This window comes from Saccopteryx bilineata, chromosome 2 (genome assembly GCF_036850765.1).
Source record: "Saccopteryx bilineata isolate mSacBil1 chromosome 2, mSacBil1_pri_phased_curated, whole genome shotgun sequence".
NCBI lineage: Eukaryota > Metazoa > Chordata > Mammalia > Chiroptera > Emballonuridae > Saccopteryx > Saccopteryx bilineata.
The window spans coordinates 10,543,824-10,559,113 of record NC_089491.1 but is presented as its reverse complement, the minus strand read 5'-3'; the positions used below and the strand labels follow the sequence as shown (position 1 = coordinate 10,559,113).

At 53.0% G+C, this 15,290-nt stretch overlaps 2 protein-coding genes and 1 pseudogene across 2 annotated transcripts; 2 read left to right on the top strand and 1 right to left on the bottom strand.

Moving 5' to 3' along the window:
• Positions 1-3,501: 3,501 nt before the first annotated feature.
• On the top strand, positions 3,502-9,394 carry WDR38 (WD repeat domain 38). The gene is given in 13 exon segments (XM_066254299.1): positions 3,502-3,584; positions 3,960-4,138; positions 4,141-4,179; positions 5,319-5,340; positions 5,342-5,437; positions 5,520-5,616; positions 5,950-6,030; positions 6,251-6,290; positions 6,293-6,366; positions 6,490-6,635; positions 8,994-9,045; positions 9,150-9,159; positions 9,162-9,394. Coding segments are annotated over 13 exon segments (969 nt in total). The 5' UTR covers positions 3,502-3,516; the 3' UTR covers positions 9,227-9,394.
• Positions 7,223-8,915, top strand: LOC136324025 (mediator of RNA polymerase II transcription subunit 7-like; annotated as a pseudogene).
• A 159-nt stretch (positions 9,395-9,553) lies between the features above and the next one.
• Positions 9,554-14,803, bottom strand: RPL35 (ribosomal protein L35). The gene is made up of 4 exons (XM_066256236.1): positions 14,663-14,803; positions 14,122-14,258; positions 12,281-12,362; positions 9,554-9,737 (listed from the first exon to the last, which is right to left on the bottom strand). Exons 1-4 carry the CDS (start codon positions 14,663-14,665, stop codon positions 9,588-9,590), a joined length of 372 nt encoding a protein of 123 aa, XP_066112333.1. The 5' UTR covers positions 14,666-14,803; the 3' UTR covers positions 9,554-9,587.
• Positions 14,804-15,290: the final 487 nt, after the last annotated feature.

Sequence of the window (15,290 nt, the reverse complement as noted above, 5' to 3'; positions counted from 1 at the left end):
GGACTACGGGGGATGTCACGGCCCCTGCCTTCTCTGAGTGCTTACTGCACACCAGGGGACTTTGACAGGCACCATCTCACTAACTCCTCACAAAGCAGCCACCGTGAGCACATTTTACAAATGAGGAAACCGAGACACTGAGTGATCAGGTGGCTTGCCCAAGTTGAAGAGCTGGTCATTTGTTTTTTTGTGTGTGTGTTTTTTTTTTGTTTTTTTTTTCATTTTTCTGAAGCTGGAAACAGGGAGAGACAGTCAGACAGACTCCCGCATGCGCCCGACCGGGATCCACCCGGCACGCTCACCAGGGGCGACGCTCTGCCCACCAGGGGGCGATGCTCTGCCCATCCTGGGCATCGCCATGTTGCGACCAGAGCCACTCTAGCGCCTGGGGCAGAGGCCACAGAGCCATCCCCAGCTCCCGGGCCATCTTTGCTCCAATGGTGCCTTGGCTACGGGAGGGGAAGAGAGAGACAGAGAGGAAAGCGCGGCGGAGGGGTGGAGAAGCAAATGGGCGCTTCTCCTGTGTGCCCTGGCCGGGAATCGAACCCGGGTCCTCCGCACGCTAGGCCGACGCTCTACCGCTGAGCCAACCGGCCAGGGCAAGAGCTGGTCATTTGTAAAACCCAGGTTTGAGCCAGACCTGTGGCTCTAATGTCCCACCTCTGGGGCAGGAGCTCTGACTTAGTCTGGGAATAGGCAAGGGAAGGCTGGGGGTGAGGGGGCATGTTATTCGAGCTAGATATGAATGTAAGCACAGACCAACAGGGTTGGAAATCCCATGTGCACAGGCCCAGGATGGAGGAATGGAAAAAAGGGCCCCTGTGGCTGGGTGCAGGGAACAATGTGGGAGCAGGGGACAGTGGCAGGATGAGGCAGAGAAGGTAGACATGATGCTTGAGCCCTCTGGAATGCATGTGGGGTGGTCCCAACCACAGACTCCTGGGTTGACCAGAAAGGTTTTAATCCCAGCTCCACGCCTAGTGGCCAAGTGGACAAGGTTTGAGACTCTAGAGCCATGATGGCGAACCTTTTTATAAAAACCGCCTACTTTTGCAGTGCTGGTCAACCTGGTCCCTCCTGCCCACTAGTGGGCAGTTCAGCTTTCATGGTGGGCCAATCACAGCGCCCTTTGGTTGCTCCACTACTGGTAGGCAGGAGGGACCAGGTTGACCAGCACTGCAAAAGTGGGCGGGTTTTGGCCCTGGCCGGTTGGCTCAGCGGTAGAGCGTCGGCCTAGCGTGCGGAGGACCCGGGTTCGATTCCCGGCCAGGGCACACAGGAGAAGCGCCCATTTGCTTCTCCACCCCTCCGCCGCGCTTTCCTCTCTGTCTCTCTCTTCCCCTCCCGCAGCCGAGGCTCCATTGGAGCAAAGATGGCCCGGGAGCTGGGGATGGCTCTGTGGCCTCTGCCTCAGGCGCTAGAGTGGCTCTGGTCGCAATATGGCGACGCCCAGGATGGGCAGAGCATCGCCCCCTGGGGGGCAGAGCACCGCCCCTGGTGGGAGTGCCGGGTGGATCCCGGTCGGGCGCATGCGGGAGTCTGTCTGACTGTCTCTCCCTGTTTCCAGCTTCAGAAAAATGAAAAAAAAAAAAAAAAAAAAAAAAAAAAAGTGGGCGGGTTTTAGTCCCTGGCCAGTTGGCTCAGCAGTAGAGCGTCCTCCGGTGTGTAGAAGTGCTGGGTTCGATTCCCAGCCAGGGCACACAGGAGAAGCTCCCATCTGCTTCTCCACCCCTCCCCCTCTCCTTTCTCTCTGTCTCTCTCTTCCCCTCTTGCAGCCAAGGCTCCATTGGAGCAGAGCTGGCCCAGGTGCCAAGGATGGCTCCATAGACTCTGCCTTAGGCGCTTGAATGGCTCCGGTTGCAACTGAGCAATGCTCCAAATGGGCAGAGCATCACCCCCTAGTGGGCATGCCGGGTGGATCCTGGTTGGGCACATTTGGGAGTCTGTCTCTCTACCTCCCTGCTTCTCATTTCAGGAAAAATAAAATAAATTAAAAAAAAAAAAAAGTGGGCGGGTTTTAGAAAAAGTTTCGCCATCATGGCTCTAAGGGTTCTGGGAGTGACGGGCTGGGTCCTCCAGGTAGGGTAGGAACAACCAGGTGGCTGGAGAAATGCCAGATGGGGGATGGGGCATGGGCTGGGGGTGGATGGAGACAGGGTCTGAGGAGCCACCTATCAGGGTGCTGTGTCTGGAATCCATGTCTGAGGGTAAGGAGCAGCCTTAGAGGCCCAACTCAGACGGGTCCCTGAGGCGCCAGTTCCTGAGGAGTCAAAACTTGGGCCCTTTGGGAGTTAGGAGGGAGGTGGGGCTGCATGAAAGCCACCATTGTCACCCCCTCGCCCGCCTGACTGTCTAGGACCTAAAATAGAGCAGGAGCTCGGGGGATCTCGTGAGAAGGGTTTCTGGCAAAGAGGTCTGGGGGAAGGGGTGTGAGTCATCACTGGGAACCCTCAAGTTTGAAGCTTCCAAAGCCCAGCTGCCCCACCCCTGTCCCCAGGGAGTCTGGAATCCACTGCATGGTGGAACAGTGGGTGTCTTGGTCCCACCCCTGTCCGCTGTAGGAAGGGAAACTCGGTCCCAGCCCCAGCTCTGCCACGGAGGTGCTGGATGACTGGGCCAGATCTGCCCGTTAGGACCTGTTTTCCAGATGTACCAGAAGTCAGGGACCTGGACATCTGTTGTGAGGCCCCTGGAACTCATAGCAGGTGAATCCCAGAGTCGGGGAGACATGGGATGAAGTTCCAGTTGGTTGAGTGACCTTGGATGTGACCCTCCTCATTTTGGGACCTCAGTTTCCTCATCTGTAAAACCGATTTTGAAATCAATCCTGTTCTTTCCAGTTCCAGCTTGAACTGTTCAACAAGCATCATGACAGCTCCGGGGGCCTCTCTCCATGGCCTCCACTTCCTCACGTGGCACACTGTGCTGCTAAGAATGTTAACAACACTGACCCCGCTTTTTAGTGCCTCGAGCTTTACACACACTACCTCCGGCTCCCCACATCCTGGAGGGCAAAGATGGCTATCTCCAGCCCTGTCCATAGAAGCACTTCAGCCTCTGTACTGGCCACCCTAAAGGTTCCAGGGCACCTATGAGGTGCCAGGCTCTACACTTGGCTCAAGCCTGGAGCCCGGAGGGGCAGGGATGATTCTCTTCATAGTGCAGATGGGGAAACAGCTCGTCCCCAAGGGGTCTGCGGGTCCTTTGCAAACTGAATGGCACTGTGCTTGGGTTCAGAACAGTGGGGGACGCAGGCGCGGTGTATGGGGCTGGTGTGCCCTCTCGCGGTCACAGCGGGAGCCGCCTGCCAGCTGCGGGCCCACCTCCCGCCAGCTGAGACTTCCTCCGTCGGTTTCTCAGAGACCCCACAGCGGCTGCGCGCCGCACCCTGATTGCCATGGAGACCGCTTATACACAATTTCCCCCTTTCCCTTCCCTCTCCCTTAAGTCCGGGCCTGGCCGACCAGCGCCGGTCTAGGAGGGAGACCGCCGCCGGGGCTAGCCGCACGTGGGCCCATGAACAGTAGGACCCCGGGAAAACTGGCTGTGGGGAGAGTGAAATACTTCCGCAGGCACCTCGGGAGGTGAGGCCAGTGCGCTCTACCCAGACGCTAGGCTCCTGGTTTCCTGTAGCGTAACTCCAGCTCCAGAAAGGGCTCTAGGTTGTAAGCTCTGGTGTCAGAGAGGGCTCAAATTCCGAGCTGACTCCAGTATTCTTTGGACTATGGCTTTAAAGTGAACTCCCGGTTCTGGGCTCCAGCTCTAGAATGGACTCTTGGCTCAGGATCTAGTTCTAGAAGAGGCTCCAGCCTCTGGCGACAGTGAGATCTGGGTGGGGGCTGCAGGCTCAGGTTTTACAAGGCTCCAGAGAGCTCCAGGATCTTGGCTCTGACTGCAGAGTGGTTGCTAGGGCCTGCGCTCTGGCTGTGGAGTGAGGCTTGAAGCCACTCCAATCCCAGGCTCCTGGGGGCGTATTTAGGGATGAGGGATCTGGGGACAGGAATGGACAGTCAAGTGTTTCTTGCCCCATGGTGGGACTACTTTTGTGCTCTGTTCCAAGTCAACTTCTCTGCCTTGTCCCCAGATGGCCAAACGCTGCTCACAGCCTCTGAGGACAGCTGTGTGTATGTCTGGAAAACAAAAGCGGACATCTGCTCTGGAGGCTGGGTGGCCACACAGGTGGGGCTCCTCCACCTGGCATTTTGGAGAACGTACCACAATGGCTTCCAGTGTTTGAGCTGTCATCTGGGCAGGGCTGGGGCAGGAGGGCAAAGAGACAGGAACTGGTCTCTGGGACCTCCAAATCTGGCAGACCTGGACTCAGAACTTACTTTTTTATTAATAAAAAATTGTTTTTGCCTGACCAGGCGGTGGCACAGTGGATAGAGCGTCAGACTGGGATGCCCAGGACACAGGTTTGAGACCCTGAGGTCGCCAACTTGAACGCAGGCTCATCTGGCTTGAGCAAGGGGTTACTTGGTCTGCTGAAGGCCTGTGGTCAAGGCACATATGAGAAAGCAATCAATGAACAACTAAGGTGTCGCAATGCGCAATGAAAAACTAATGACTGATGCTTCTCATCTCTCTGTTCCTGTCTGTCTGTCCCTGTCTATTCCTCTCTCTGTAAAATAAATAAATAAAAATAAAAATTGTTTTGACCTCATCTTGCTAAACTAAAACTATATATCCATTAGACATCTCATTCTTCCCCCAGCCCATCAACCACCATTCTGCTTTTTCTCCATGAGTTGGACTAGGTACTTCAGTACCTTGTAAAAGTGGAATCATAGAATATTTCTCTTTGTGACTGGCTTCTCTTAGCATAATGTCCTTCAAGTTCATCTGTTTTACCCACTATTTTGACTGTGATTATGTCACATCACCTCTCTGAGCCTCTATTTCCTCCTCTTTAGAATGGGGATAATAGTTGTTACCCTCTAGGATGAAATAATGCAAGCACAGTGCCTAGCAACCAGTAAGTACTCAGTAGATAAAATTTATAATTAAGGAGACAAGGAGAAAGCTAATTGATTACAGGACAGATTGGCTAATGCTACAATAGGAAAATTGGGTTGGGGAGCTCAAAGGAGGCAAGGAACCTATGTTGGGTTGCCAAGGTGTTTCTGGGAGGTGCCTGCATTTGATTGGGCATTGATTTTGCAAATAGACAAACTGGGGTTGAGTGTTCCAGAAATTCCCAGGTGGATGGTGAGGATAAGGGAGGTGGGTGATGAGACTAAAGAATTAGGAGGTGTCAGAGTGGAAGGGCCAGGGGTGAAGGGCACTGCCCAGTTCTCTGACCACGACCACCAGCCCAAGCCCTGTGAAGTTCTGCCACTTCTCCTCATAGCCGCCTCTTTGCCAGCACCTCCTGTGACTGCACCACCTGCCTGTAGGATGTAGCAGAAGCCAAGTGTCTGCGGATCTTAAAGGGTGAGTATGCTGGATGAGGCTAGGAGCCAAGCATAGAGGCCTGGGTTCCCTTCCGGACCTTGCTGTGTCCTGTGCCACCTTATAAGTCACCAGAGGAGTGTGGAAACAGTCAGCTTCAGTCCTGACTCCAAGCAGCTGGCATTGGGTGGCTGGAACAAGCAGGTGATGCTCTGGGAGGTGCAGGTATATGGAGGCTGGCCAGAGCCTGGGGTCTGGAAGAGACACACCCTACGCACTGGCTCCAGGTCATTCCCAATATTCCCCACTGCCCGTGCCCACGCCCGGCACCTAAGACCCCCTTGCATCTGGGTACAGATAACCCCACGTCCAACACCTGTGCCCATGAGGTTACCCCTGCCTGGACTGTCCTCTCAAGGCTGGGGAATTCTCCTAGACTGTATTGACACATTGCCCAGGCAGCCCTGAAAGGAGGGCCTGGATCTGACCCATCTGAGGCCTAGAACCTGGCACCGAGGCTTCTGGACTGCCCCCGGAGCTCAGGGCTCTCATCTTCAGTCAGGCCAGATGTTGCGCCACTTGATAGGGCATCGAGACTCCATCCAGAGCAGTGACTTTGCACCCAGCTCAGACTGTCTGGTGAGCCGCACCACCTCAGCAGTTCCACACTATTGATGCCAACAACACCCTCTATCCCACATAGGCAGGGTTATAATTCTAGACCTTAACGGGGTGACTTGGATCATCTGTGAAAATCAGCAGGGCTTGGTGAAATGGGGCCCACTTTCAATCAGTTCTGCCTGGGAACGGGGGGGGGGGCACAGGCTGGCTGGTCCACACTCAAGACAGCTGTCCTCAGGCCACTGGTTCCTGGGACGCCACCATTCGTATCTTGGACCTTTGGGAGGGACCCCAAAGATCTTCCACCAGGAGCTAGAGGGTCACAGGCAACGTCAGCTGGCATCTGGCCTCCTGGTGAGCTGGGCTGCGCTGGGGTCTGGGCTGGCCCCTTGCTGGCTGGAAGACCATTGGAGGGTCATGGGCCATTTTGGGACCCAGGGAGCATGTAGGCCCCAAACAAGCCTATCTGCTATCCAGACATCTGGCTCTTGGGACAAGACCATCCATATCTGGAAGCCCTTGACCAGAAGCCTGCTGGCCCAGCTCAAGGGCCACCTCACCTGGGTAAAGAGCATAGGTTTCTCTCCAGATAGGTTGCAGCTGGCCGGCGCTGGCTACTCCCAAATGATAACCCCACTCCACCAGGCAAACTCCTACCCACGCATCCTGTTTACAACAGTCCTCCAGCACTGTCCAGAGAGGACATCACAATTTGCCCTAAATATGAAGGTGCCAAGGGCAGGGCCCAGGTGCCAGCCACTTCTGGACCTAGTGCTTGGCACTAAGGTCTACACTACCCCAACTGTTAGTAACATCTCTGACTCAAATAGCTCCAAGGTAAAGAAAATTGTATTGCACTGAGTTTTTGCATTAGGTATCACGCCAGGCATGTTAAACGTGTCAACAAAACCCAGACTAAGACGTTAAGATGTTGGCTATGACCCATACCCAAAGTGATTTAAAAAATGCTTGTGTAGAGTGAGTCCTGGCCGGTTGGCTCAGTGGTAGAGCGTCAGCCTGGTGTGCAGAGGTCCCAGGTTCGATTCCCAGCCAGGGCACACAGGAGAGGCACCCATCTGCTTCTCCACCCCTCCCCCTCTCCTTCCTCTCTGTCTCTCTTCCCCTCCCGCAGCCCAGGCTCCATTGGAGCAAAGATGGCCCGGGTGCTGGGGATGGCTCTGTGGCATCTGCCCCAGGTGCTAGAGTGGCTCTGGTCGCAACAGAGCGATGCCCCGATGGGCAGAGCATTGCCCCCTGGTGGGCGTGCCGGGTGGATCCCTGTCAGGGGCATGCGGGAGTCTGACTGCCTCCCGTTTCCAGCTTCAGAAAAATACAAAAAAAAAAAAAAAAAGTGAGCTCAGGGCTGAGGTTTGATCTTCCGCAATGGGTGAGCCACAGCAAGTGAGTGCCCTTCCACCACCTCTAATACAGTACATCAGAGTATACAGATGAAAATATTCAGGAAGGCCTAGCTCCCAAGCTCTAGTGTGAGGATTTCATTATCCGCCCTTTAGAAAGTCAGGGCATCGAACGGCTTCATCCTATGCAGTTTGATCACAAGAACTGAGGAAACTCAATGTCTATTCTTATTAATTTCTTAGATCTGTTAGATATCTTTTTTTTTAATTTTTTATTTATTCATTTTAGAGAGGAGAGGGAGAGACAGAGAGAGAGGAGAGACAGAGAGAGATGAGGGGAGGAATCGGAAGCATCAACTCCCATATGTGCCTTGACTAGGCAAGCCCAGGGTTTCAAACCAGCAACCTCAGCATTTCCAAGTGGATGCTTTATCCACTGCGCCACCACAGGTCAGGCTGTTCGATATCTTGATAAGGAGCCCTGGGAGTATAAAACGAGAAGAGAAGCTAGAAGATCTTAAGCTGCTTTTTGTACATGTGCATCATCTCATAAATGAATACCGACCTCACCAAGCAAGAGAGACTCTGAGGGTCATGATGGAGGTGCGGAAACGTCCACGTCTTGAAACAGCTGAAAGGTTTCAGAAGCACCTGGAGTCACTGAAATGATTCAAAATTGTTTGGCTTCTTTGCCTGATGATTTGCCCCATTCAGAAGAGGGGGTAAGGGTAAAAACTGAACCAATGGATGCTGATGAAAGCAACAACTGTCCTGGACAGAGTAAACAACAAAGAGAAAATTCAGGTCATCAAAAAGACCAGATTATAGAGAAAGATGCTGCCTTGTGTGTTCTAATTGATGAAATGAATGAAAGACCGTGAAGTATTTTTTGTTTGTTTCTTTTTTCCTTTCAGTAAATAGCATCATATAGAAGTTAATTTGCTCTTGGAGAGTCTTAGACGAGATGAAACTAGGAGTTATATAAACAGCTTCACTCCAACTTTATCAATTATGAGATGTCACAGGCAGTAATTTCACTTTATGGCAAGAATAGGCAGATGAATATGACTACATTAAGAGTAATCAGCTTAAAAGGCAAAGTGCTGTTGTATGGAACATTCCTGTTTTTGGAGTTGTGCTAAGTGTTGAAGCCTCAGTAATAGCAAACCTTCATCCTTCAAAAGATTTGTCGATTGCTTTAAGAATGATAAATAAAAGTATCAAGCTGTATAAAAAAAAATGCTTATGTTGCCTGACCAGGCGGTGACGCAGTTGATAGAGCGTCGCACTGGGATGCAGAGGACCCAGGTTTGAGACCCCGAGGTCACCAGCTTGAGCGCGGCTCATCTGGTTTGAGCAAAACTCATTAGCTTGGGCCCAAGGTCGCTGGCTCGAGCAAGGGGTTACTCGGTCTGCTGAAGGCCCGCGGTCAAGGCACATATGAGAAAGCAATCAATGAACAACTAAGGTGTTGCAACGAAAGACTGATAATTAATGCTTCTCATCACTCTCTGGTCCTGTCTGTCTGTCCCTATCTGTCCCTCTCTCTGTCTCTAAAAAAAAAAAAAGAAAAGAAAAAGAGCCTTGTGTTGAGAGGCCTCCTTACCTTTCTACTTTTTATTTTCAGGTCAAAGTCTGGGACTGCAACACAGGAAAGTGCACTGAGACTATGAAAGTAAGGACAGTGGCTATGGCACCCATGGGCACAGTGGAAGTTGGGCCAGGAGTGGGGGTAGGCAGGGCTTGCAGCCTCAGAGCCCGATGATGTGTTTTTGGCAGGGTGTCCTGGATGTGCCCACACTTGAGCCTTCACCCCAGACAGGAAATTCTTACTAGTGTCTGGAGCTGCTGATTAGGCAGGACACCAGGCCTTCTGTATGATCAAATCACCCAAGGCCTCCCCTAACATCACCACACATGGCTCTTAGAACTCCAGGCCCTGCCTTGCCCTGCCCAGGGCACATAGAGCCCAGTAGAAGGGACAGTTAGGGCAGTTCTATGTCACAGGCCCAAAGTAATCAGAACAGAGAACCCAACAGATCCTAGAGGCCAGTCCTGTCATGGCCCCACACCAGATTTAGACAACAGCTCGAAGCAGGCTTGCCAAAATCCATCAGACACCTGGGCCACACCAGCCCACCTCTCCAGCCCGGTTAGCTGAAACAACTGGAAACACAAAGCAATGACAGCCAGTTGTGCTTTATTGACGCGTGCGGCTCAGGCCTTGACCGCATACTTCCGCAGTGGGTACAGCCGCTCCTTGCGCTGCTGCTTCTTGGTCTTCAGGCTCTCTTCGTGCTTGTTGAGCCGGCGGCGCATGGCCCGCGTTTTCTTGGGCCGCAGATCCAGGGGCTTGTACTTCTTGCCCTGGGTGATGGAGAGCAGGGGGAATTGAGGACCAGGGCTTAGGAGATACTGTAGCTACTGAGGAAGGCCCAGAGGCTGGAGCTGAGGTCAAAGTCTGGGACAGTGGGAGGGCATGGGAGGACCTGGGAAGTGACCGAGGGAGGTGTGCGGGTGGGCGGGCTGGGGAGGGTGATCTATAGACCTGAGTGAGGAGCTGTATGACATCCGGCCCAGTAGAGGATACTAACAGGCCATACATATTGCTTACCAGGTCATACAGTTCCCCCAAATTTAGACTTGGAGGAATCATCCCCATTTTAAAAAAAAGGTCCCTTGAGTTTCAGAGCAAAAAGCGATTGATCTTGTCCGAATCTCAGAAAAGCTGTTGCGGAAATGGGATTTGCACCTAAGTTAACCATCCCCCTACTTAGTGCTCTTTTCACCAGCCCGATTCCCTGCCATGGGATCACCATCACACCCAACCCAGGAAGGGGCATGTGGCGCCCAGCCAGACTAGGGGAGGTCACCGTTGCCCTGGTTCAAGTTATGCAGCTGGTGTGTATGGGGGTGAGGGAACAGCTGGTTTAAGCTGGTACAACCCAAGTATCTGCCAGGTACCTGTGGGTGATCCCTATAACAATGTTTCCATTTAACATTAGTCCCAGAGGGAAGCTCTGGCTTAGTCAAATTAATCCTGCAGGGAGGCAAAGCCTCGGTGGCCCCAGACCTTTAACAGGGCCATGGTCTCTCCATCCCTGGCTCCCACTTAGTCTTGCTCCCAAAGAGCAAGTCTAGACTAAGGCAGCTCTCGCGGTCTCTTGTTTGTTCTGCAAAGGTTCCCTGGGCTCTCTTTGGCTTGAGACCCTGTGCTGGGTGCTGGCTAGGCGAGTAGTCAAGCCTGGTCTTTGCTCAAGCAGCTCCCAGCCCAGTGGGGAAGACTAAACAGGGAACATGTGGCCCATGGGTGGGGAGGTGGTTTCCCGTAGCAACCGGCAATAGCTCTGAAACCAGGCAGACACCAGCAGAAAGGGGAAGAAAACTGTGTGCGCGCACAAAACCCTATAATAATGACAGCTCAGGTTCTTTCTCAGAACCACCAAAAGCCTGCCAGGAAGAGTAGGCACAGGTGGAGAACTGCAGAAAAGGGCTCCACAGGAAATGAGGGCAAGCTCTGGGGGGGAACTTGAAGTATTAAAGCCTTTGCCCACCCACTTCCCTCACATCAGCTGGCACAGGTCAGAACCTCATCCATTTCCAATTTACTAAGCCCCGAAGGCTCTGTTGCCAGAGTGGCCACTAGCCTATACTGCTTACAGTAAACGGTCTTCACACACCAGTCACATAAGTGTCCATTAGGCACACATATGGCCAGAGGTGACTGTTGGACAGAGCACAGAATACACCTGTTACCACAGCAAAGTCTACTGGACAGCACTGACGCAGACAGACTTTGCTTCCACCTCCCTGACGGCGTGGTGCCTGGCATGGGTGCATTCCACGGATGGTCACAAAGACTATTCTTCCAGGCCACATCTCTGCCCAGTCCCCTCACAGCCTAATGAAAGCTTCACACCCAATTCCCAGAAAAATGGTCCCACACAAATGTGCCTTCGTCCAGGCATGGCATCACCCCCACTCCCATGGCTAATGTCCCCTGGGCAGCAAGCCCAGACATGCCATGATTGCTTTTTTGGACATCAAACCCTCCAGTTACTCAAACACTAATTTGGGAGTTGATGTGAAGCCATTTTATAGCCATAATTAAATCCACTAATCTGTTATTTAAATGAGAGACCATCCTGGGAAACCAAGGCGAGTCTGATAAAACCAGCTGAAAGTCCTTAAAGGCAGGCTGAGGCTTTCCCCACAAGACCCCACCACTGGGACAGCAGCTTCAACCTGTCATGAGTTCCACCCTGCCCATGACCGTCTCTTCTGGACAGCCAGAGTTTGGACTTGCTATTAGCCAGCCTTCCACCCACCACACATGCCAATTCCTTGCAATAAAGCAATGTACTTATACACAAGTATATAAAGTCTCCTATTGGTTCGGTTCTACTGCTTGAACCGCGGCAAGACTAATTTAAGGACAGGACTAGGCTAAGGGGTCAGACACCTGTGGAAATCTCCCAGGAGCACTCCATCCAACCCTCCCCAAGACGTGTTTCGGAACCTGAGCCCAGTCACTCCATTATCTGTAGGTGTCCCTGAGCAACTTAACCTCTATAAGCCCTGCAAACATTTAACGGTCAATCTCACAGGCCACCCAAACTCACTCAGCTGGTGAGACTGCATCCGAAACCCAAGTTTCCAACCAGAGTCCCACCACAGCTTTGACTTCTTGACAACTGCATCCTTGAGGAAATGCAGGCTGCGTATCATATACTAGTACAAGATGCTGAAAGAGGGTGAACCCACCTACAAACTGGGAAGGCTCTGGAAAGCCCAACTATGTCTGGGCAAGGCCCTGTTCCAAACACCCCAGCAGAAGAACATCCTCACACTGACCCCTTCAGCAAGGGAAGGCTGAAACCTTGCTCCCTATAGCAGGCACCCCCACTCACCTTGTAGAATTTCCTGAGGTTCTCTTTCTGAGTTTGGTTAATGACGGTGAGAACACGGGCGATGGATTTGCGAACAACCCGGCTACAAAAACAAGCACATCAATGAAAACAGTGCTTCCCGCCTGACCAGGCGGTGGCACAGTGGATAGAGCGTCGGACTGGGATGCAGAGGACCCAGGTTCGAGACCCTGAGGTCGCCAGCTTGAACGCGGGCTCATCTGGTTTTAGCAAGGCTCAGCAGCTTGAACCCAAGGTTGCTGGCTCAAGCAAGGGGTTACTTGGTCTGCTGTAGCCCCCCCGATCAAGGCACATATGAGAAATCAAACAATGAACAACTAAGGTCCTACAATGAAGAATTGATGTTACTCATTTCTCTCCCTTCCTGTCTGTCTGTCCCTGTCTATCCTTCTCTCTGACTCACTCTCTGTTTCTGTAAAATAAATAAACAAATAATTTGAAAACAGTGCTTCCCAAAGCCTCTCATTCAGGGACAGACCCAGATCTCCTAGGGGAGGGGCATTCCCCACCACCTCATCCACAATCACCAAGGCGCCTAACCCAGCCTAGCAGGAAGGTCTTCCAAAGGTAAGGCCTGAGACTGCAGTATATGGACAGCCTAGGAGTGGAAGCAGAAAAGGGCTGGAGTGTCCAGTGCTTTGGAGGAGCTGTGAAGCGTTCACTGAGGAGCTTAATGGGCAGCAGTGGAAGGCTGATCAGGAAGATCTTCCATCCCGGGCCATGTATCTTGAGAGCTATGAAGCCAACCTAACCAATACTCATCTCTTTCCTTTTTTTTTTTTTTTTTTTGTGGGAGAGACAGAGTGAGTCAGACAGAGGGACAGACAGACAGGAAGGGAGAGAGATGAGAAACATCAACTCTTCGTTGTGGTTCCTCAGTTATTCATTGATTGCTTTCTCATATGTGCGTTGGGGGGGGGGGGGGCTACAGCAGACCAAGTGACTCCTTGCTGGAGCCAGCGACCTTGGCCTCAAGCTGGTGAGCTTTGCTCAAACCAGATGAGACCACGCTCAAGCTGGCGACCTTGGGGTCTCGAACCTGGGTCCTCCACATCCCAGTCCAATGCTCTATCCACTGCGACACCACCTGGTCAGGCAACTAATACCAATCTTAATGAGCTGACTGCAAAGAACGATGCCACAACCTGGTCAAGCAGGGGCCACCTGGGAGGGAGAAAGGCTATGGGGGAAAGGGGTCCTGAAGCTAGGAACCAGCTAGGGACAGGTGACCTAGTCATGCTAAGGAAGGCATGTTGGGGGATGAAGGGAGGCTCACTCAGTAGGTAGTTGGTAGGCCTAGTTTTGAGAATTCAGCTTGAACCTTGGTAGTGTGTTCCCAAACTCACCCATCTCCCCCCACACACACATACCGTAGGAAGGTTGTTGGGGCACCTTTTCTAGAACAGGAAGAAAACTGGGTGGTGGGCCAACCTGCCCATCAGGTAGGATGTGGCAGAAGGGGAATTTGTGCCCAGGTCAACTGGCTCCAAACCCATATTCCTTGAACAAATCTTGACTCTTGATCCACCTAAATCACTAAGTAAGGTGCAAGACTCCCAGCCACCAAACGAGGGGAAAAAAGTCAAGTGCTGGTGGTAGGTGAATGACGACATCCAGTTGGGTTTTAGAAATAAGCATTAAAATGCTCCTTTAGGGACAACATGCTCTTTCACCAGCGAGAGAGGCTAACAAGGGCACTCCAGGCCAAAGGTCTCCCATGCAGCCGGACAAGCGCCAGTGGTCCTAGTCAGGAGGGTGAGCAGGCACTTAAACGGCACCTTCCTAAACCAGCTTCAGGGCGGGTCCGGCCGCGCGTCACTTACATTTTAGAAAGCTTGGAAGCCGCACCGCCTGTCACTTTGGCGACACGCAGTTGGGACAGCTCCACCTTCAAGTCGTCTAGCTGTTTCAGCAGCTCCTCTTTCTTCTTGCCACGAAGGTCTCGAGCCTTAATTTTGGCCTGTTTGAAAAGAAGGGTCTGGGTCAAAGGCCCGGAGGCTCCGTCTCCCCCTCCACCGCTCACCGAGGCGTCCGCCGGCCACCCCCCACCTCCACCTGCGTCGTGGCCAGCCCCGGGAGGGCACGCGCCTCTCGCAGGGGAACCGAAGCCCAGGCCTACTCGAAGCTGGGCCACCACTCTCATTCCGCAGACGGAAAGCCGGGTGGCCTGGCAGCGCGCGCGCACCTCTCCTAGCCCAGGCCCGCAGGGGTTGGAGAAAGGCCGGCTGTGGCGGCGCTAGGCCATTCCGCACGGTGCTCCATAAGCCCAGCTGGCAGATGGGCCTCTAAGGTTCACCCTGCACCCCACATCCCTGCCTCTGAACACCACAAAGCGCGGATGGTGCCCGATTCCAGAGCCCTCACCATGGTTGAACAAGCCGCCGGCGCCGCCTGCTCCGAGAGGAAGGGGAAGGGGCGGGGCTGACCGCCACAACCACTTCCGTGTGGCGGGGGCGTGGCCGATGTCACGGCAGCCCGGGAGCCCAGGCTCCGCCCCTGCCAGCCCCTTCTCAAGCCGTCTTGAAGTACCTTCGTCTTCTTATCGCCCCAGAGGCCTCACCCCCTAAACAGAGGAACAAAGCAGCTGGGGAAACCGAGGCAGGGGAGAGGCAGTTTACCAGTCATGGCATAGTTAGGACTCAGATTCGTCTATTCAGTTATTTATCCGTTCATTCATTCAGTAAATTTTTGCAGGTCGCCCAGTTCGTTCTACTCTGAGCTGGGCACTGGTGTTTTGGGGTGGAGATGAGAGTTGAGGATTTCAAAAATTTTTTTTTTTAAAGAGAGACACAGAGATAAACAGGAAGGGAGAGAGCTGAGAGGCATCAGCTTGTAGTTGCATCACTTTAGTTGTTCATTGATTGCTTTTTATGGGGGTGGGAGCGTTCTGCGGTGCCAGTGACCCCCTTGCTCAAGCCAGCGACCTTTGGGCTCAAGCCAGAAACCATGGGATCATGTGGATGATCCCCACGTGGGCTCAAGCTGGTGAGCC